Source organism: Saccopteryx bilineata, chromosome 2 (genome assembly GCF_036850765.1).
Source record: "Saccopteryx bilineata isolate mSacBil1 chromosome 2, mSacBil1_pri_phased_curated, whole genome shotgun sequence".
Taxonomy (NCBI): domain Eukaryota; kingdom Metazoa; phylum Chordata; class Mammalia; order Chiroptera; family Emballonuridae; genus Saccopteryx; species Saccopteryx bilineata.
The window spans coordinates 27,015,442-27,039,003 of NC_089491.1; the positions used below are offsets into that span (position 1 = coordinate 27,015,442).

At 40.6% G+C, this 23,562-nt stretch overlaps 1 protein-coding gene across 3 annotated transcripts in view; it reads right to left on the reverse strand.

Annotated features, from left to right (window-relative positions):
* RAD23B (RAD23 homolog B, nucleotide excision repair protein) overlaps positions 1-22,555 on the reverse strand; it is a 40,230-nt gene extending 17,675 nt beyond the window's left edge. The window contains exons 1-4 of one of the 3 annotated variants that reach the window (XM_066256586.1): positions 22,086-22,555; positions 8,218-8,299; positions 4,587-4,666; positions 1,713-1,987 (exon numbers count right to left, since the gene is read on the reverse strand). In XM_066256586.1, the coding sequence (XP_066112683.1) occupies positions 1,713-1,987; positions 4,587-4,666; positions 8,218-8,299; positions 22,086-22,151 (503 nt within the window). In that variant the 5' untranslated portion in view covers positions 22,152-22,555. The remainder of the gene's footprint in view (positions 1-1,712; positions 1,988-4,586; positions 4,667-8,217; positions 8,300-22,085) is intronic. The other 2 variants (XM_066256585.1, XM_066256584.1) reach the window with 2 other exon arrangements.
* Between the last annotated feature and the right edge of the window lie 1,007 nt (positions 22,556-23,562).

The window sequence follows — 23,562 nt, forward strand, 5'->3', positions numbered from 1 at the left end:
CTTAAATATAAATAAAACGGAAATAGTGTAAGTTATTTATTCTTTCTCTGCGGAACAGTACCAAATGGCCCATGGACTGGTACCGGTCCGCGGCCCGGGGGTTGGGGACCACTGCTTTACAGGACACTAAACATTGACTGAGGCACAGTTAAGTAATTTGTTTTCTAAGCTCCTTTCCTCCTGTCCTTCCTGTGTTATCCTTCTCTGAGGTGCAAAACTTTGGGAAATAAGAGTAAATAGTTGGTGTACAAAGCCCAACTATGTAAGCAACTCCGGGTCTGCTTTTCTGGATCACTATTAACTCATTCACTCAACCTCTGTAGGTCTGAAAAGGTAATCCTCACTCTTAGACTAGGTAGACAAAACTATACCCCCGAGGAAGAAACACAAAGAATAGTGATAACACAGAAATTTGAATGGATGGTATTAGTATTAGCACATTAAAACATATGATTGACTCTGAAATAACACTGAGGTTTTTAAGGAGCTTAAAGCATTTATGAAAGATATAGTATACAGACTCTAGACATATTTAATTACATTTACAGCATTTAAACAGTTCAGGAAACCTGTCTCTGAAATCTGTAAGTTTTCTCCCATACACAGAACTGACAACAGCCTTCTGATATAATAGCATAGCCTAACTTGGGATTGCCTCCCACCGGGTACAAGGGTTAAATGCATTCTATCTGTATACAGGGAGAAACATCTAGTCTGGCAGTGGTGCCTCAGAAGCCTAATGCAAGGTGTAGCAGTAGAAATTGGGAAAATATTTTATCACCTGAGCTTGTGCTGTCCACTTAGGGCCCTGGTTGGCAAACTGCGGCTCATGAGCCACATGCGGCTCTTTGGCCCCTTGAGTGTGGCTCTTCCACAAAATACCACGAGCAGGCGCTACCTCGATAAGGAATGTACCCACCTATATAGCTTAAGTTTAAATAATTTGGCTTTCAAAAGAAATTTTAATCGTTGTACTGTTGATATTTGGCTCTGCTGAGTTTGCCGACCACTGATTAGGGAATCAAGTGCTTGAAAAGAGGACCCAAGTGAGCAATGAACAAGGTGACTCAAACCCCTCCAAACATGCTAGATCAGACATAGAAACTGTACTTAAAGGCAGAACACTGAACTGAAGAATCATGACTAAATTCTTCCTGATCATTCTTATATTTATTTCTAACATCCTCCCGTGTCAGTAAATGTTTCCAACTGCTGCAGTTTTCCACTGTGTCTGGTTCAGACACTGAGGACTCCAGCTACTGCCACTGAGGTCCTGAGCTGCACTAAAGTCACAATACAAACAGCTCCAAGGCAGTGCACACTTAACATGCTACAACTTGTGCTCAGATAAAGCTGGGAGCCCTGTATAATTTTTAGCCAAGAGAACTAAAGCATTTGCTTTGGCTATAGTTCTTCTTTCTCCTTTTTGGTCATATGTATTTCCAAACTTTTCTACAGAAAATGAATAATGACTATGATCCTCTTTCCCTTTCCCTCTGGAAAATAAAATGCAGAGTATACAAACCTAGATTATGGAAATTTACACGTAAGTACAGTTTTCATCAAGACTTCAAAGTTTAGAAAAAGTTTAACAGTGGCTAGAAAGTTAATTAGATCAAAACAAAAATCAAAATAAACGCATGCAGGAAGTTCTTGTTATGAATGTATTTGAATGTATTCTGAGATACAATTTTCCAGAATCCAGTGCTTACCTGTCAGCTGACGTCGGGCTAGTAGCCACTGGTGTTTCTGCCGGCTTTTCTGCAGGGCTCTCCTGTTTTGTTGCACTAGCAGGTGCAGGTTCAGAAGATGTTGTTGTTGAGGCTGGAGTGATAGGTGCAGGTGTGGGAGTGGGAGTGGGAGCCAAAGCAGGGGTGGGGGTTGGGGCCTGAGCCACAGCTGGTGCTGTGGAGGAACTAACTGTGGTAGTGGTGGTAGCATTTGATTGCTGAGTTGTTGTTGGTGCTGGTGTTGTCACTGCTTTAGGCTAAACACATTAAAAAGCAAAATAATGAATGATGATAAAATACTAGACTGTATTGAAACAGAATGCTACAAACACAACACTAATAACTTGAACATAACTTTGTCAAGTGACGTAATAGTCAACATTAACACACTGAATCACTATTTATGTTACTCTTTTTTTTAGTGAGAGGAGGGTAGATAGATAGATTCCCACTGGGATCCACCCTGCAACTGATGCTTGAATGGCGAGTTATTTTTAGCACCTAAGGCTTATTGTTGGACCAACTCAGCGATCCTCAGTGCCCAAGGGCCACGCTCAAACCAATCAAGCCACTGTCTGTGGGAGGGGAAAAGGGAGAGAAGGGAAAGAGAAACAGACGGTTGCTTCCCCTGTGTGCCCTGACCGGGAACTGAACCCAGGAGGTCCATACACTGGACCAATGCTCTACCCACTGAGCCACCAGCCTGGGTCCATGTTACTCTTTCAAAGTTGATTGAGAGCATATATATTATCTTAACTATCAACCTCAATTAGCTCTACTCAACAATTTCAGCCTTTGTATCAAGTTAATATGAAAAAAAGGTCAACACTGATAGATTTAAGTACAAAGAGGTTAACAAAAGTTCTGAAATGTCTATGTAGTTAAACAGGGGAAAAAAAGGCCAAATAAAGTTATAACCACATGCTCTGCATTTTCTTTTTTTTTTTTTTTTGCATTTTTCTGAAGCTGGAAACAGGGAGAGACAGACAGACTCCCGCATGCGCCTGACCGGGATCCACCCGGCACGCCCACCAGGGGGCGACGCTCTGCCCACCAGGGGGCAATGCTCTGCCCATCCTGGGCGTCGCCATGTTGCGACCAGAGCCACTCTAGCACCTGAGGCAGAGGCCACAGAGCCATCCCCAGCGCCCAGGTCATCTTGGCTGCGGGAGGGGAAGAGAGAGACAGAGAGGAAGGCGCGGCGGAGGGGTGGAGAAGCAAATGGGCGCTTCTCCTGTGTGCCCTGGCCGGGAATCGTACCCGGGTCCTCCGCACGCTAGGCCGACGCTCTACCGCTGAGCCAACCGGCCAGGGCCACTTTGCATTTTCTGAACTAGAAGCAGAGCCATAAAGATTTCCATAGAACAGAAAGCAATTATGTATGGGTAAAAACCATACTGTTAGGAGTCTATATGCAAGGTAGGGGCAGGGAACTTGAGAGCAAGCACAATTATCACTGGAACTCTATGTAAATTAGAATAGGCTGGGTCAGAGAATTGTTGCAATATGCCAACATTGCAGGTTTGATCCCTGGTCAGGGCATATACAAGAATCAACCAATGAATGCATAAATATATGGAACAACAAATCGATGTCTCTCTCTCCCTCTTTTCCCCTCTTCTTCTCTTTCTAAAATCAATTAACAACAAAAAAAGAATAGGCTTGGCTCCAAGTTGCTATTCTTCAAATGCGTGCACCTATTCTGAAACCGATCCTGTTAACTCTTAGTTATGTTCTAAGGGTCAAGATTACTACTATAATACAAAAAAACAAACAAACCCAATAATGAATACATAACCAAACGTGTGGGCTCCACATTTTTCATTATGCACAATGTACAATAAAACTAGATGAGACAATGAAATATTATTCAACTCTAAAAAGAACAGTGATGCTATAACATGAAGAACCTTGAAATAATAAGTATTTGTCACAAAAGGACAAATACTTTATGATTCCACTTACATGAAGTACGTAGAGGTTGGGGGGGTATGGAAAAAAATTACTGTTTAATGGGTACAGTTTCAGTATGAGAAGACAAAAAAGTTCTAGAAAATGATGGTGGTGATGATTGCAAAGTAAATGTACTTAATGACAATGGACCACACACTTAAAAATGGTTATATCAATAATAAGTTTTGTGCTATGTGTATTTTATCATATTTAAAAATAACAGATGAGAAAAAATTTCCTCCTGTGATCTGTTCCTCTATAGGTAAAGTTTAATGATTAATGACTAGTGCTTGAATACTGCAAAATATATTTGGCTCTTAATGGACTGAAATTTTTTAAGTCTAATCCATATAAACTGTTACTTTTGCTCCTCAGTACAAAAGTATGTAGTAGTTAAAATTTATTTGTTGAACCATGTTTTCTATTGCATGTTATCAATTATTGTTACTTTCTTCTTTTTTTTTTTTTTTTTTAACAGAGACAGAGAAAGAGTCAGAGAGAGGGATAGACAGGGACAGACAGACAGGAATGGAAAGATAAGAAGCATCAATCATTAGTTTCTGGTTGCGCATTGCAACACCTTAGTCGTTCATTAATTGCTTTCTCATATGTGCCTTGACCGCGGGCCTTTAGCAGACCGAGTGACCCCTTGCTTAAGCCAGCAACCCAGGGTCTAAGCTGGTGAACTTTGCTCAAACCAAATGAGCCCACGCTCAAGCTGGCGACCTCGGGGTCTTGAATGGCTTTAGGCGACCCCTGTGTTTTGGTCGTTGGACCCCCGCCAAGGTCGCGACCCACAGGTTGAGAACCACTGATTTAAAGGTATAAAAAGGTTGGACTTGGGATTATTATTATTTAAAAACTCACATTCATGAAGATATACAGAATAAGGCTGAAACTTACTTTCGTCACCATAACCACCACAAAGTTTTTCTCATCAATTTTATATTCTTTTAGAGCAGTATCATCATTGAGGATTTTGCCTAGTATTATTAAGGAAGAAAAAAAAATGTTATTTAAGGCACAGTAACCTTTGTCTTAAACATAATGAAGTTAAAACAATCACCAACACCAATTCTATCAATTAATACTTTCCCAAAAGAGAAACATTAACCAATAAGCCAAGATAATAAATATAAATGGAAACACAATTAGTTAAAAAGGCATAAGCATCTGACTAAAAGACATCACACACACACAAAAAAATAAAAATTAAAAATAAAAGATATCAAACACATATATGGTATATATATTGCTCACAAAAATTAGGGGATATTTCAAAATGAATATGAAGCTATAAAATAATCCCCTAATTTTTGTGAGCAGTGTAGATATCCCAAATTAATTCTTTTTTTGTGTATGAGAGTGAGTCAGAGAGAGGGACAGAGGACGGACAGACAGGAAGGGAGAGAGATGAGAAACATCAATTCTTCGCTGTGGCTCCTTAGTTGTTCATTGATTGATTTCTCATATGTACCTCTACCAGAGGGGCTACAGCAGACCGAGTGACCCCTTACTCGAGCCAGCGACCTTGGGCTCAAGCTGGTAAGCTGTGCTCAAACCAGATGAACCCGCGGTCAAACTGGCAACCTCGGGGTCTCGAACCTGGGTCCTCCGCATCCCAGTCCGAGGCTCTATCCACTGCGCCACTGCCTGGTCAGGCCCAAACAATTCTTAAAAGCAATACTTATAATAAAAAGACTTGCTGGTTAAGGAAATATTTAACCTTAAATATTAACCTTAAATATTCCTATGAAAGTAAATTATGAAAACCAAAAAAACCCAAAAAAGCCAACATTCAGACTGCACAGGAATATTGTTGGGGAATAACCTATAATTCTTCTTCATGGGAGAAATGAGAAAACAAACTTCCTGCTTCTACAAATACCAGATGCCTGGCAAAACAGAAATATTCCAATGCTATAAAAGTGAGATGCTCAAAAAGTACTTTTAGAAAATGATTTAGTACACAGAAATGCCAACAAGATACAGAATTAGGTAAGACGCAAAGAACTACTTAAGACTTCAATAATGCTAAAGGTCAAATGCTAGGTTGGGATTCCTTCAGGTTTTCTTTTCCCTGAATTTAGTTTTCCATTTAAAAAAAGTTACTGAATAGGCTGGTCTGTGGTGGTGCAGTGGATAAAGCATTGACTTAGAATGCTGAGGTCACAGGTTCAAAACTCTAGGCTTGCCAGGTCAAGGCACATTATGACAAGTAAGCAACGAACAACTGAAGTGAAGCAACTATGAGCTGATACTTCTCACTTCCTCCAACCGTCTCTCCACTCTATGTAAAATCAATAAATAAAATCTTTTTTAAAAAGTTACTGCATAAAAAGCTATTGGCATTAAGACTGAAAGGAATAGTCTCTCTATATGGGACTGAGAAAACAAACCAAGACTAGGAACCAGAAATTTTAGTTTTATGTCTGCCAACTACCTGCCTTTTTAGGATTCTGACTCCTAATTTGGGGTGTTTTCTTTAAATCATCTCAGTTAAGATAATACAACAAAATTTCTAAGAAGAGATAAGAATCCATGGGCCATCCAAGACCCGCTACCTTACTGACATCTACAATGATGATATGTTGATTTCATAGAAAAAAAGAAAAGCATTTTCTCCACAAAAGTCAAATAGCAAGTCTATATTTAAAATATATTTTCCTGATTACTAGTAAGGCCAGTAATGCAATTTCTTATTCATATCCTTTGTTAACTTTTTAATGGGTCATTCTTTCCTTATTATTTTCCAAGAGCTCTTTATATAATCTGAATATTAACCTTTTCTTCTCCTGTCATTAATTGTATTTTTTGATATATAAGGTTTTCTATATTCTTCAGTCAATTTTGGTATTTTATTAAAAAAAAGAACTGAAATTTAATTTCACAAGAATAACTCCAAGTACATACAAAAACAATCAGTATAATAGTTTCATTTCAATAGATTTTAAAAAGTCTCAGGCTGGTTAAAAATACAAAAGCCAGGAAGGAGTAGTCTCCTTACCAAGCAATGCTGGGAAAATTGGAGAAACACACAGAACAATAAAACCAGACCCCTATCTCATATCACTCACAAAAATTAACTGAAAATGGATCAAAGGCTTAAAAATCAGACCTGAGGCCATAAAACTCCTAGAACAAAGGGAACCCCAATAAACTCAAGAATGAAGAAAAAGTCAGAGGAAGAAGCTCACCAATACTGTTTTTGACAATAATGTTTTAGGAATATTGCCAAAAGCACAAACAACAAAGGGAAAAAATCAACACATGGAACTACACCAAACTCAAAAGCTACTGTACAAAGGAACAATTAACAAAATGATGAAAAGGGAACCCTTATACACTGTTGGTGGGAATATAAACTGATCCAACCACCATGAAAAATAATATGGAGGCTCCTCAAAAATGTACTCCCATGTTTATCGCAGCACTACTCACAATAGCCAATATGGAAACAACCCAAATGCCCAAAGATGAATGGATAAAAGGTGACAAACACTACGGAACATTACTCAGTGATAAGAAAGGTATTTTCCCATTTATGACAACATGGATGGACCCTGAGAAAATTATGCTAAGTGAGATAAGTCAGACAGAGAAGGACAAGTACTATAGGGTATGCATCACATATATGTGAAATATAAAGAAGTTAAACCTATTAAAAAACAGAGTAAAATGACAGTTACGAGGGCATCAGTTACCAGAGTGGGGAGGGGCTAAGACTCAATAATGGGTGTTTAATGGTACAAACTTCTAACTAGTAGTACATAGCCACAGATATAATGCACAGTATAACGAATACAGATAATACAGCACTATAATTTGTACACCTTAAATTTACAATGTTACACATCAAATTTATTCAATAAAACCAAAAACAAAAAATTAAAACTAACATCATTAGAGATATACAAACCAAATGTGAATAAAGAGGGGACTAGATATTACTATATTCAAATGACTGCTCGTTCACTGCTTCTATCTGTACAATCATGTTTCTGACAGAATCAATTAGTATACACTACAATCCTTAAAATGACTATTTCTTTTTTTTTATTTATTTTTTTTTTCATTTTTCTGAAGCTGGAAACAGGGAGAGACAGTCAGACAGACGCCTTCATGCGCCCGACCGGAATCCACCCGGCACGCCCACCAGGGGCGGACGCTCTGCCCACCAGGAGGCGATACTCTGCCCATCCTGGGTGTCGCCATGTTGCGACCAGAGCCACTCTAGTGACTGGGGCAGAGGCCAAAAAGCCATCCCCAGCGCCCGGGTCATCTTTGCTCCAATGGAGCCTTGGCTGCGGGAGGGGAAGAGAGAGAGAGAGGAAAGCGCGGCAGAGGGGTGGAGAAGCAAATGGGCGCTTCTCCTGTGTGCCCTGGCCGGGAATCGAACCCGGGTCCTCCGCACGCTAGGCTGACGCTCTACCGCTGAGCCAACCGGCCAGGGCCTAAAATGACTATTTCTAAAACTAAAAGAATCTACTGTAAGGAAGAAAGTGGCACATTAATTTCAACATTCAATCCATACCCGCATAAATTAATTTCTGACCCGCCACTGGAAAGGCATCTTTCCCCTTTTCAGACTCAATCTTCTCCTTCAATGCTTTCACCTATAGGAAAAATAAAGATTTGCATTTATTATTTTTAAAAAAGTCTAAACAACTAATGATATCCAGAATCTGAATAAATGATGCAAGAAAAAATGTTTATATATAGTAATGCTTCCAAAAAGTCAATGATTATGTCTTTACAATATCAAAAGACTCACTATTAAGTTAACCCATATTATTAGGCACAAAAAGTATAAATTTTGTTATACCATCATCTGTTACACATAATTTTTTTAAAAAAACTTTACCAATTGACCTGATAAATCTATTTAAAATAAAGATTTCAACATCAAAAAGCATTGATTCTCATCATGAAGTTTATAGGCTTATTTCTCAGAGTAAGAAAGTAAAGTTCTAAGAAATAAAATGGCCCATGTGCAATAATGAAAGAGAAATGTGAATGTTACAAGGCCAGTGATTCACTTTAAAAGCAGGTAGTGTTTCATTATAATCACCTAAGGGGGCTTTACAAAGACCAACTAAAAACATTGTTTCTGAGCGTGGGACGTGGACATCTTATTTTTTTAAAAGCTTTACAACAGTTCCAAAGTTCAGCCAAGGCTGAAAAATCACTGTACTACTTAAGTAATCTTAAACAAGTAGCTCAGTTTCTCTCAGCATCAGTTGCATCCATAAAGTAAGAGGAACTGGAATACAGCACATGATCTTTATGGTCTCTCTGATTCCTAAAATTACATGACAATAGGCTCATGATGAAGTACATCAATTTCTGAAACTAACTTATCAGAAAGTAGACTGGCACATGAGTAAAATATAATGGAACCAGTTTCATTACAATGGAACAAAAAACAAGAGGGGAAATTCCATTTCCTTTGGTTTCCCAGAATACTTTTAAAAACTGGATACGTTGATATTTCTAAACTTTAGGTAAAAACTGTCTGAGAGGGATACAAAGGACTAACTATGGTATAGTCTTCCAAAATAAAGATAGTAATGTTTATATGGCTTCATGTACATTAACACACACAAATTCACAAATGACATTTTTTTGCATCCAGATCTACCTAATCTCCTTCCCACCTAAGTGAAAGAGGTATCCTTTTAACTTAATTTTTTTCCCATTCCAAGTTCTCCCTCCTGTGCTCTTTAGTACCTTTCTAGAGTCATTGTCCTCTCCCCTCCCCCCCAGCTTTATTTTCAACTTCCCTCTCAAAGCTAGTTCATTTCCATTCACATTTAAACAGACTCAATTCTCTATCATCTTAAAAACCCACAACCCTTTGTTCTCCTGCTAGCTATACTCTCCTTCCCTTAGTCTCAAGCATTTTTCAGAAACTTAACTACACACATCACCTTTACTTAGTGGTAGCCCCACACCCATTATTCCAATGTGCTGATCAATAGATGCAGGGACTTTGTTCTCACTTTGCTGCTTAATTTATCCAGTAATACCTACTCCTACAATTCCATTTAGATTGCTCTTACCAGTATCTCTGATATTAGTAATATCAGAATCAGGCATTTCTTAGTCCTTCCCTATTATACTTGACCTCCCTGTCATGTTTGACAGTATTGACTTGTCTCCTTTTCACTGGCTTCCTCTGGCTTCCACAAAGCCATCTCTCCTGGTTTTCCTACCTAGCTCTGTTCACTCCTTTGTGAAATCCTCTTCCTTAGCCAGTCCTTTAAGGCTGCCTTTTCTCCCATACCAGGATAATGTATCTCATCTGCTCCTACTTTTAATAACCCCCAGATGCCTGTCATCTCTATCTCTAATTCAGTTCTCCTCTGACCCTTCAGTAATGCATACCCAAATTTTCTAGAAACCTTCACTGGATGTCGCACAGGCAATTCAACCTTAATGTCTCTGTTTCTCTTCAGAAGGTAATGGCCTGCTAAGCCCTGTGTCAATGCTCCTGTTCCAGTAAGGCATCAACAGAATGGATCTAAAATTGAGCTCCCCAGTCTCAGTAAATAACCAGAACGAATTTATCCAAAGTTAATAAACAAGCAGGTACTAAACTTTGATTTTGCTGCTTATTTCCTCCTAAATAATTGGAGTTCATCAGTAACTCAGCTAGAGACAAAGCATGGTTAACACTCAAGAAACCAAACTTTTTTCTAGTCACTTGCGTCTCTTAGGAAATTGTGTGCTTTATGAGAAAAGCAGTCTGACCAGACAGTGGTGCAGTGGATGGAGCGTGGAGGACCCAGGCTTGAAACCCCTAGGTTGCGGGCTTAAGCATGGGCTCATCTGGCTTGAGTGCGGAATCATAGACATGACACCATGATCACTGGTTTGAGCCCAAAGGTCGCTGGCTTGAAACCCAAGGTCATTGGGTTGAGCAAGGGGTCACTCTCTGCTGTAGCCCCCCTCCCCCAAGGCACATATGAGAAAACAATCAATGAACAACTAAGGAGCCGCAACAAAGAATTGATGCTTCCCATCTCTCTCCCTCCCTGTCTGTCCCTATCTGTCCCTCTTGGTCTCTGTCACAAAAAAATAAAGAGAGAAAAGCATACTTGCCCGGCCCTAGTTGGTCAGTGGATAAAGTGCCAACCCAGTGTCGTCAGGGGTCATAGATTTGACCCCTGGATAAGGCACATATGAGAAGCAATGAGTACACACCTAAATAGAGCAACTAAGTGAAAGGATGTGTTAACGCTTCTTGCTCTCTTCCTTCCTTCTCTCCATCAATGGAAAAATAAGTAAGTAAATAAATAAATAAAACGTACTCGATATCTAATAGTAAACATAATAGACTGGCTTTTTATTCCCCCCTCCCCCACCAGGAAAAGGGAGATCATCATAACAATATAAGCATACTTCATTTTAATGTGTTTCACAGATGTTACATTTTTAATGAACTGATGGCAAGACCTCCCCACCACCAGCCCACCAGCAAAAATATTATGATTCACTTTACTGTGATACTCATTTTATTGCAGTAGTCTGGAACCTAATCAGCAAAATCTCCAAGATTTGCCGATAGTCTATTAAAAGAGCTAATGCAAAAGCCGGTGGGCAATCCTTTTTTACCCCATTCCCGTGTGATGTGCTTTTCTCTTGCTGCTTCCATATTCCACACATCAAATGAGTTATATGGTGGTTCAGTTACCATTTATCTCCCAATGTGGATATTACAGTGCATACCATATTACTCACTACCCTAGTTCAGGCCAACAACCATTAAAAGTAGTCATTTTCATTTAACAAATTTAAGTTCTATGTTTCAGGTATCAAAATAATGTCTCAAATTACAGCCCCCTCAATCTTCTTATATAGCACTTTAGCATAACACTTCTAAGACTACTCCTTATTGATTAGGTCAGCAATTGAATGTTTATAATAACCCAGCTTCCTCAATGTTACAGTATATTTTACATATTACTGGGCTTTTTTGTTTTTTCTTTTCTTTAGTGACAGAGACACAGACACAGACTGACAGACAGGAAGGAAGGGAGATGAAAAGCATAAATTCATAGTTGCAGCACCGTAGTTCATTGATTGCTTTCTCATACGTGCCTTGATGGGGGGAGGGCTAGCTGAGCAAGCAACCTTTGGGCTCAAGCCGGATGAGGCCCTGCTCAAGCCAGCAACCTCAGGGTTTTGAACCTGGTTCCTCAGCGTCCTAGAGGCCAAAGCTCTATCCACTGTGCCACTGCCTGGCCAGACTCTATATTACTGCTATAACTATACACAGGAAAAGACTATGCAAACTGCCCTGAAACATCTGGTTAAATAAATAACAACAGCTCACAGGTGCTATGTACTTATTTACTCTACACCAGGCCGTATATACAGAGCTTCACAATATTTAACTCCCTTAATTTGTGCTACATCTCTATTTGAATCCCAGCTACTCATATGGAAGTCAGTATTTGTAAACAAATACCATTGATATTTCTGAGCACTGATGCAGGCATTTTTGAAGCAATCTGCTAGCCTTAGATCCAAAAATTTCCTATTTAGAAACGAATGCTAAACAGATGCTCACACAAGTACTTCAAAGATACCTGAAAAAAATATGTGCACTACATTTTTGTAGGTAATACTGAAAACAACCCTAAACATCCATCAATGGTGAAATGATAAAATACATTACCGCACATGCATTCATCTGAATATGATGCAATACAACAAAATGATGACTATATATCCAAGGTATTCCTTGAATGTATGCACATACGAATGAATGAATTATTTGTAATTATATTTAAAAGACAAAAGCTAGTGGCTAAGCAATTTATTTTTTAAAAACCAGTACAGTTGTGCCTGACCTGTGGTGGCACAGTGGATAATGTGTCGACCTGGAATACTGAGGTCGTCGGTTCAAAACTCCAGGCTCATACAACAAACTACTACGAGTTGATGCTTCCTGCTCCTCCCCTCCTTTTTCTTTCTCTCTCCTCTCTCTAAAAATCAATAAATAAAATTTTTTTAAAAAAACAGAACAGTGTAGTGTTTATATATATTACATGTAGATAGTAAGAATATTAGTTACATATAGAGTCCAGTGGTTACGTAGACCAGTGGCCCAAAGCCTGTCACTTTTTACTTTATAGACTTTACTATAACAAGCCTGAATTATTTTAGTAATTTAAGAAAATATTTAGAGCTAAAAGAAAGAAAATTTCATTGCATTCCCCCAACCATTGCTTACTACTATTACACAAAAATATACTGCGATTTGGGGAACAGATTTAAGCAGTAGTTCTAATACTAAATAGCCTAGCAAATTATAAAAACAAGATCAACTTAATTTTGACAATTAACCATTACCAAAAAGAAAGGCCCAAGCCAAATATGTTTATGAAAGGACTTCACAGATTCACACTACAGGCAAAGCTTTTTCTTTCCTTTTTGGATCCCTGGGTGATATCATTCCATCTAGAAACTGGCACAGGCACCAAGGAGTATTTCCTGAATTTCTCCCATAAAGTAGGCTCCTGCTAATTCTAAAAATCAAATTGATTATAAACACGTTAGTTGACATCAGTGCAACAGAAAAAATCTCCTTGCTGGACCCAAAGGAATGAAAATATATAGCACAAGTGATATTCTTATTGAAACAATAACTGAGAGTACAATGTTAATAATGTATAAACAGACAATAAACAAAGGTAATCAATTCTTTAATTGAGGTTATGGTTCCAAAATCTACTACTTTAAATATAATATCCAGAATCCACATCTCACACAGAAACTATGGTGTTTAGGTTCCTAAGTCAACCTATTCATGACACTTTAATGTCTTCTATTCCAAAATATAGTCTGCATAATATAAGTTCCAATAAGATTAAAAGAGGCATAGAGTTTGAAGACCAAGTAACTAGAAAAGTTTACCTGTAACTTTTAAAGTTTTTATATAGGCAGAGAATGGACATAATGAATGCACTACTCGAAAAAAAAGAAAAAAAAGAAAAAAAAAAGCCAAATCCCTAATTCAACCAGCAGTGTGGGGGGAGAAGGGACAAATTTTTATCTACCTGCTGGAAGCATCCAGGACTTGTTCATTTAGAGCATATTAGTCATTTGTCACCAGTCTACCTCTTCTGCTGGAAAAAGTTTAAATAATGTTTCAAAGGGTTTATAAAGTTCACTCAGTTATAAAATTAGCTCTTTGAGACACTATACAAGGACTTTATGCAAACTTATAGGGAACAGATGGTGTGGTGTCCTTCGGCAAGAATTCACTGTGTTACGGCAAGCTTAAATTTAGCCTTTCTTTCCAAAAGTGACAAAAATATTATACATTACCCATCAAATAAATAATCTCACAACTTCCAAACTAAAAAAAAATGGCAGAACACTGCTCTTAATAACTGTTTGAAATTGCTGATTACATCAAGTTGAGAGAATGAGGATTTCAGATTTACACATATCTTTCTTTAGAAAGGATAGTGGAAACATTCATCAATAATGGAAAACTGATGAAAGCAGAATTTGTTTTTTGAGAGCCACGAGCTCACCTTATTATCACACCAGCTCTATGAAGGCAGGTAAATTATTGTTATAGTACTCCCATTTCACCAGCCAAAGAGGGTTGTGGATGGAGGGGGTGGTTTAAGATAGGGAAATGTTTGCATACTCTAGAAATGGAAAAGGAATGATGCAGAAGAGAAAAGGAGAATTAATGGAGTGACGTCCTTCATTGATGATGGAGTAGTATATGTAGAATATTGTGGAAAAATGGAGGGACTGGTCTCAATAGATGGCTATCCACAATAAAATGAGGCTAGCAGGTAGGTAGCTCTGGTAGGCCCTTTTAAAAGTCCCAACTATTTCTATATTCTCAATAAAATATAAAATTTCAATAAAATATAAAGTCTAGGGTCATCTGCTGAAAATAAGGAGATGAGATGATATGAAATCTGCCTAGGGCAGTGGAAGAGTGAATGGATTAGGGAAATACATGACTATCAAGTACTTAAGGACCCAGTTAAGGTTACCTGTTCATGAATTTAAGTGAGACAAGTCAATGCGACCATGTGTTTACCTTCCAGTTGAACAGCTGCAAGCACAAGCGGGGCTCAATTTAATCACATTTGGGGTTTTCCAGCGAAAACAACAGGGTGTAAGTGGGACCACGTTACCAACCACTGTCACGGTTCTAAGCACTCTATATTATCTCAAACTCATATAACTTTCAAAACAACCCTATAAAGTTAGTAATTCCAGTGGCAGTGCTCTCATTTTACACATGAGGAAACAGGCACCTAACTGGGTAACTTGCCCAAAGTCACAAGCAAATGCTATACAGCCAGAAGCCTGGTTCAAGGGACATACTATGCTGACCCTTGCATGGGGGTGATTACCGCCAGCCCTATTTGTCATAGGGCAAGGGTGGATGCGACAACATGAGGGGAGGGCCAGTGAAAAAGTATGAATAAAAAGGATTACAGGTCTCATTAGAACTGGAATCAGAGGGAAGGTAAAATGGGATACCAAAGACAGATTAGTGGGGATGGAGAAAGAGCTACAGCTAACAGTAATGATAAGCACTAGTTACTAATCAATGGGACTGAGGGAGAGTAGAAGGAAAGATAACTTGGTGAGAAATAAGGAATAGAAGGCCAGGGCATGAGCAAGACTGCCTTTCATAGATAGTGAAACTACAAAGGTCATTGTGTGATCCCAGGCAACTTACTAATCATGCTGGTCCTCGCTTCTTTTGTATGTTTTATACTGTTACATATTTTTCACAATTCTGGTATGGTTTCTTTTTACTTATTTTTTAAAATTTATTGATTTTGGAGAGAGTAGATGGGATAAAGAGACAGGAACATGGATCTATTTCTGTATGTGCCCTGACTGGGGATCGAACTGGCAGCCTCTGCATATCCGGACAATGCTCTAACCCAGTGGTCCCCAACATTTTTTGGGCCACAGACCGGTTTAATGTCAGAAAATATTTTCATGGACCGGCCTTTAGGGTGGGACAGATAAATGCACAAAATAAAATTATGCGACCGGCGTAAAAACTGTGATATTTTTAAATATAACTGTCAAACTTAGGAGACAAGCATCAAGAGTGAGTCTTAGACGGATGTAACGGAGGGAATCTGGTCATTTTTAAAAAATAAAACATAGTTCAAACTTAAATATAAATAAAACAGAAATAATGTAAGTTATTTATTCTTTCTCTGTGGACCGGTAGCGGTCCGCAGCCTGAGGGTTGGGGACCACGGCTCTAACCAACTGAGTTATCTGTCCAAGACTGGTGTGGTTTATTTTTAAAACAATGTCTACCACATGCTGTGAAACTCAGAATTATTGTAATCATTTTCATGGTTTTAACCCACAGAGAAAGGCAGCTACATCAGGAAAAAGGACAATGTCTAGGATAATTATCAGTATATGTCCATAGGTACCATCTCCACTTCCTTATCACTCAAGCATTCCTCAGTCCACTCAAATCTAGCTCTAGCCCTGCCACTCTATGGAGACTACCCATCAGCGTCAATAATGACTTCCACATTACCAAAACCAAAGGTCACGTCTTGTTTTAAATCTTATTTTTGATTTCTCAATTATTAGACACATTTGACCTTTTCCTCCTCCTTGAAACATTTTCTTTGTTGCATTCTTCCTAGTTTAACAGGGGTCGCTCTTTGACCTCATCACTAGTCAATCTTTGCACATTAGAGGATCCCAAGATTCAGCCCTAGGCCACATCCTATTACCCAGCAACAATCTCATCAATGTTCTTTAATTCTAGTAGCATAAATGTTAAACATATACTGTACATACTTTAGGCCGGGGGTCCCCAAACTACGACCCACGGGCCGCATGCAGCCCCCTAAGGCCATTTATCCGGCCCTCGCCGCACTTCCGGAAGGGGCACCTCTTTCATTGGTGGTCAGTGAGAGGAGCATAGTTCCCATTGAAATACTGGTCAGTTTGTTGATTTAAATTTACTTGTTCTTTATTTTAAATATTGTATTTGTTCCCGTTTTGTTTTTTTTACTTTAAAATAAGATATGTGCAGTGGGCATAGGGATTTGTTCACAGTTTTTTTTTATAGTCCGGCCCCCCAATGGTCTGAGGGACAGTGAACTGGCCCCCTGTGTAAAAAGTTTGGGGACCCCTGCTTAAGGCATTAGGGCTCAAAAAAAAAAAAAAAAAAGACTAGGCATTAAAAAAGCCTATTGGATGATCCCATCTAGTCCCACACACTGAGTTAACCAATCATATCTGCTGCCTATTGTCAGCCCAAACTTCTCTCTGGAATTGAGATTCGTAATAAATTTTTTTTTACATTCCCACTTGAATATTTAATAAGCATCTTAAACTTAAATCTCAAGTCCTCACCCCAATCTCCAAACCTGGTCCTCTTTTAGCTCTCCATATCTCAGGAAAACATAAGCAGTCACACAATTTATACAACCAAAATCTAGATTTAATTTTTGCTTTCTCAATTTCCCCTACTCCAACCCTTCAAAAAATTCTCTCAATAACACTCTCAAATTATCTCAAATCCATCCACTTCTCTTCATCTCCACCACTTCTACAGTATTTCCCTGGTCAAAGCCTCCACTGCTTAAGACTACTGTGCAAGTCTCCTAATTGGTCTCCCTGTTTTCACTCCTGCTTATTATTCTATCTATCCTCCATACAGCAGTCCAAGAAACTTTAAAATCATACAAAAAAAAATCATTTTCCTCCTAAGCTTAAAATCTCTCAAAGGCTTTGTAATCTGCCTTGAAAACCCCCAGCTGATTAGAGCCCTACAGACTCTGGCTCCTAGCCTAACCCTCCAATCTCTGATCTCTCTACCCTACACCCCCCAACCCTAATTTACCAGATCAGCAATACAGACCTTTTTGACTCCCCAAACACACTCTATTAAAGGTCTTGACCTGCCCTGGATAGTTAGTAGTTGGTTAAGAGCGGGTTTCCCACAACTGAGTGGAACAACAGATGTTTACCCCTCCCCTCTCTCTCCCTTCTTCTCTGTTTCCCTGGGGTGTTGGGGGGAGGTCTTTACCTATAGAAAATACTCTTCCAGCCTGACAAGTGGTGGTAGAGTGAATAGAGTGCCGACCTGGGACACTGAGGTCCCACATTCGAAGCCCGGAGTCACAGCTTGAATGTGGGATCATCTGGCTTGAGCACAAGCTTGCCAGCTTGAGCTCTGGATCATCATGATCACAAGGTCACTGGGGTCACTGGCTAGGCTTGAGCACCCCAGATCCTACCCTGCATGTCAAGGCACATGAGAGATAACCAATGAACTAAAGTGACACAATATGAGTTGATGCTTCTCATCTCTCTCCCTAAGAAAGAAAAGACTCTCCCAATCTGATTGCTTATTGTAATTTAGATCTCATTTAAAAATCATCTTATTTAGAAAGGGTTTTTGTAACTAGTCATTTTAAAAGTAGCCACCCAGCCCTGGCAAAGTAGGTCAGTGGATAGAGCATCATCCTGGCACACCAAGGTGGTGGGTTAATCCCGAGTCAAGGCTCCTAGAAGAAGCAATCAATGTGTACACAACTAAATGAAACTAAGTGGGACAAGTTGATGCTTCCCTCTCTCTTTCCCTCCCTCCCCTGCCAAATCAATGAGGAAAAAAACAAAAGTAACCACCCAGCCGTGCACTATCACATTACTCACCCTATTTCAATTCTCTACATAGCTTTTACCATTATATGGGTTTCAATTTTTTTTTTTTACTGATTTAGTCCACTATAATGTATGCATCACAACAGGACCTGACATTTAATAAGCATTCAACAAATATCAAATGAATTAACATGCAAACATGAGATCAATGACTTGATAGTTCATCAAAAGAATGTATTCAATTCATTCAAAAGATCTTTATTAAATGCCTACTATGTGTCAGGTGTACAAAGAAAAAAACTCCGGCAGAAACCATACCAGATTTCCCAGGTACTTTCTATATTTTACTTTACCAATATACCAAGAAATCTTAGTTTCACCTCTGCAATATAGATTTTAATCCATTTATTACTTGATGTTTTAATAATTTAGGAAACCTCTACAGTAAGACACAAGCTCCAGAACAGCTATATTAAAATACAATAAACCACAACAGGAACAATTCATGAACAAAAAAAACACTGGTATGGCTAGCAAATACCATATGGAGAACAACTGCAAAAGCAGTATTGTATAGCATAATCAACATCATACAGATAAAGAGCATAGCAAGGTAATTCTTTGCAAATTACCGTACAGCACACTACGCTGTTTACAGTAATTAAAACTACTGTATCTTTACATTCCTCTTATCAAAAACTTCCAATGTATATACACAGTTTTGAGGTCACTTATATGGTGACACAATTACATGCCAGCTTGTACATTTCAAGTTTCATCTCTGCTAGGGTGTGTGTGTGAGCGCGCGTGCGTGTGTGTGTGTGTGTGAGAGAGAGAGAGAGAGAGAGAGCGCAGTTTTGAAAGTACACAATAGTGGCAGGAGTTAGCAGATCAAAAGGTTAAATCTTTACATGACATACTCTTTTTGTCATTTTCATTGATACAATATGATCTGCACTGTATTAAAATCAATTTTTGTTCTTTAATCCACCTGGTTCTCAATTAATGGCAAAACAAAACATTTAAGTGCCTTCAGATCTGACTTTAACTTTGTATACTTCATTGCCCTCTAAATATCCACACAACCAACCTTTAGAATTTTAAAGAATTTTATATGAGTATCAGTCTATCAGACATCTCAGAATGCTCTATTATATAGCTTAAATTTCTCTTTTTTAAACTATTTACAATAGAACTCCACACAATGAAAAATATTCCTTCAGCAATGGTTTCCCCATCCCATCTTCTCATTTGGTTTCTATGTTGTTTAAATATTTTATAAAAGCTGCATTACTATTCTAATAATAAAGACTTTTGAAACTGTTCAAAATGGCTAGTGCTTAAGAAAGTTTCTTTAGTTAAAAAGGGGGGGGTAAGGACTTCCAATATTAAAAATCTAAATACAGTACACTAAAAAACAAATGCTCTTACCTTTTCCCCTTTGTACACCTCCAACTGCATAACCTTAAGCTGTAACTAGGCCAATTAGGCTTCCAGAAGACCAAGACCAGGTCCTACAAGTCCCTGTATTCCTCCAGGCCTGCCAGTCAAAGCTCACTAAACATTTACTTGTTCAACAAACAAATCTCTCTCATGATTCAGCTTATCTCTCAGTTCTCTCACTCCTTTCTGCTCCTGCTCACTCACGGCAAAGGTCTCTGCTGGCACCTTCAAGATACTTAATTTCCTCAGTTCATTCTAAGCAAAAATCAAACAAGGAAAAACCTTGGAGCAGACAGAGCTGTTCATTTTATGTACATCTCCCTACAAGTCTCATTATAATCCATTTTCCCCTTTATTTTTGCTCTCTCTCTAATATCCTTGGTTACCTAGTTTTCACAACAGATTACAAATAGGACACTTAGTCTCTATTAACATACTCTTCCTTATTTCTTTCTGAAATTCTACATTCAAATAATATCAAAAATATTCATTAAAAATCACTAATATTTAAGGGTAAAGAAGCCATTCTGTACCAATGAGCTTTCTGAAAATAATACTTCTAGAAGTATATTTATAATACATATAACTAATATACTGCCTTGGAAATCAACTGGAAAATAGCAAATACTTAGTTAAAAATCTATACAAATACAATATTGGCTCTAAAATAATGCATGTATCAAGTGCCCACAGAGCTATACAAATCTTATAGAATATTTCAGTGGAGCTGAAGAAAGTCACTGAATAACTTCAAAAAACTCACAGATACATTTAAAAAAACCTTTGTTTCAATAATTCTGAAATTAATTCTGAATTTTATAAGCTGGCAAAAGTTCCTGCAGCACCAACATTTAATACTACAAAGAACCAAAGTCAAATAGAAATGTTAAGTTGTACCTAAAAAAATTAAAGAGCTGCATTGTAACTTTCATCATCTAACATATTAGGTCTATACTAAGCAGTAAAGGAATCGTCAAGAATCTGATTTCTATTAGTAATATCGATTCACAGGGTGTTGCCAATTCTGAGGACACTTAAGTTTCTCATCTATGATTGGTATCTTCTGCACCTTTAAGGAATCACACAGCACTGAAATAAAATCATTTTGTGCCACAATTCCAAAAAGGTTGGGAACTTTGTCTCCTAAATGATTGAAGATGTAGAAAACTTTAGATTAAATGAGATGGGTAATACCAAAAGTATAAAGAATGGCAATTCCAAAACATAAGTAGTAAATGTACACTCAGGGCATTTTAGACTCTTGGCAGTAAAGCTATACTGATTTCAAAACAGTGGCCCTTTTTGCAGTCACAAATACGGACTCCCGCATGAGATTTTACCATGTGGACTTCTGAAGTGTTCCAAGGTTTAACCGCAGAAGAGATCAAAAGTTTTTATTTTCTTTTTCCTCTCACGACATGCTATTTATTGGGAGAGGGGGTGAATGGAGGGTTCCAATTCCTATAATTCTAAAACTTTTAACACCGAACACCCATTAACCTGAACTTGAGTTTGAATCTGGATTTGAAGGGCTCTAAAGAAATAAATCTTCACCATCAAAGAGGATTTAAAATGCAATCTACCTATGGGTGTCGGTACGCTGGCGGGAGAACTGCAGCCAAACGAGTCAAGACATATAGGCAAATAAAAAGGTTACCAATTCTGGGAGGAAGAGGGCACAGAATTCCCCTTCCCCAAGCCTCACCTCTGACACTGCGGCAGATGGAACTTGACACCCTCTTTTAAAATGGTTCATTATCTCCGGTTACTACCTCCCTGGAGCTTAGCACCTCACCAGGTGCACGCAGGGGGTGTTAGCGACGCCTCCGCCTCCCTCCCCCATCTGGGCACCCACACCAGAGGACCCAGCCACATCACCCCGGAAGCCCTGACCCCACCCACCCTCTGGCCCCCCTCAGGAGAGCTCCTAGGCCAAGGCCGCCAGTGCCCCGCGTGCGTGTGCTCCATGCCATCTGCGACCAGGCCTCCAGCGTCTGGCCACCGCTTCCCCTTACTCCAGCCACAAAGCCCGTGGCCAACTCCAAAGGGTCGGGTCGGGTCGGCCGGGCCCTGTTCGTGCCCGGAGCCCGCAGGCCTCATCCGGCACACCGCAGGCCCGGGCCCCACGCACGCCGAGCTGTCCCGGGTGCGCCCAGAGTTCTCCCCGCTGCGGCGCGCCGCCCGGCCCCGCTCAGAGCTGCGGCGGGGCCCCCGCGCACTAGCGCGCCGCCCCCCGCCCGGGCCCGTCGGACCCCTCGCGCTCCCCGCGGCCCGTGCCCGTCCGCCCCTGCCCGCGCTCCCCGCCGCTCGCACCGTCTCCTCGGGGTCGATGTCGATCTTAAAGGTCTGCTGCTGGAGGGTCTTCAGGGTGACCTGCATGGTGCCGCCGCGCTGCGCTGCCGGACCTGCTCCGGGTGCTGGCCGCTGGGCGGGGTCTGTGGCCTGGCGGGGCCCCGGGGTCGCCAGCGCTCCTCGTGCACTCGGGAGGAAGGCGGTGGGGGTGGGGGTTTGTCACATTCGCCCTGCGGCGCGGCCTCTCCCCCAGCCGTGGCCTCGGGCCGCGCCGCTGCTTCCGCGACTGTGGCCCTTCCCGCGACCTCGGGCCGTCGTACTTCTGCAGGAGCCTGGCGTCAGCCACTAAGTCTGCAGGAGGCTCGAGGGGTTCTTCGAGAGAAGCAGAGAATCCGCTAGCTCACCACAGGATGGTGGCCGCCATCATCGTGACTCGCGGAGAAGCGCCCCCTCCCCCACCCGAAAAACCTGGGGGATGGGGCCGGGATGGCGAAGCGCGCAGGCGTAGGTTGCGGCGGGGCTGTGCGCAGGCGTGGCTAAGAACTCCGCCCCGGAATTAGGGCGGGGCAATGGCGGCTCTGGAATGTCGGCGGCCCGGATCCGGTGTACGCAGGCGCAGTCACTGTGTATCGTGGGCTCTAAAGGCTGCCTCGTCGCGTCTCCTACGTCGCTCCGCCTACATCCAGACTCCGCCCGGCTGCTTGAATTGCGCAATCCGTAGCTGGGGAAGCGCTACGTGGTGACTCGGCTGAGTGGATACCGAGCCTTGGAGCTGGGGAACTAGAGGGCGGTAGGTCGGGGCGGGGCTTAAGTGAAAGGATCATGGTCACCAGTCGTGGGGAGGCTCTGGCTGTGTAGCTGAGCCTTTGTGGTGGCGGCTGGTTCTTTAATCTTGAGAGCACAGGCTCTAGCGCCGGACTGCCTGCTGGACTTTGAGCCTAAATAGAAGGGCCGAGAACAGGCGGTCAAGTGATAGCATTCCTTTAGGCAGAACTGTCCATTGGTCTGTCATCTCACCCAGAGAAAAAGTCAAAAGTTCCTGAATCTCATTCCGTAGCCCCTATCTCTCACCACGTCTTACTCTCTCCGGTTTGCTCTGGGTGGTGGGGGAGTGTGTGTGTGAGTGTGTGTGTGAGTGTGTGTGAGTGTGTGTGTGTGTGTGTGTGTGTGTGTTCGCGCGCGCGCCTACTAAGCATGTGCTCCCGCCTGCCTTTGCATTGGCTGTTCCCTTTCCCGAATCCTCTTCCCCCGGACACCTGGGTCGCTCGCCGTCTCGCCTCCATCTAATCTTTGCTACAATGTCACCTGCTCAGTGAGGTCTACCCTAGACACCCAACTTAAAACCGCAACTTCCATCAACTACTTTCTAAGCCAGAGGCTGTAACTGCTACATTACCTTCGTGTTCTAAATTTCTATTTTACATTTTAAGAAAACAAATATGGTTAAGTGGAAGGTGACTGAAAAAACAGCAACGTAGATATGTTCTGATAGATTAAT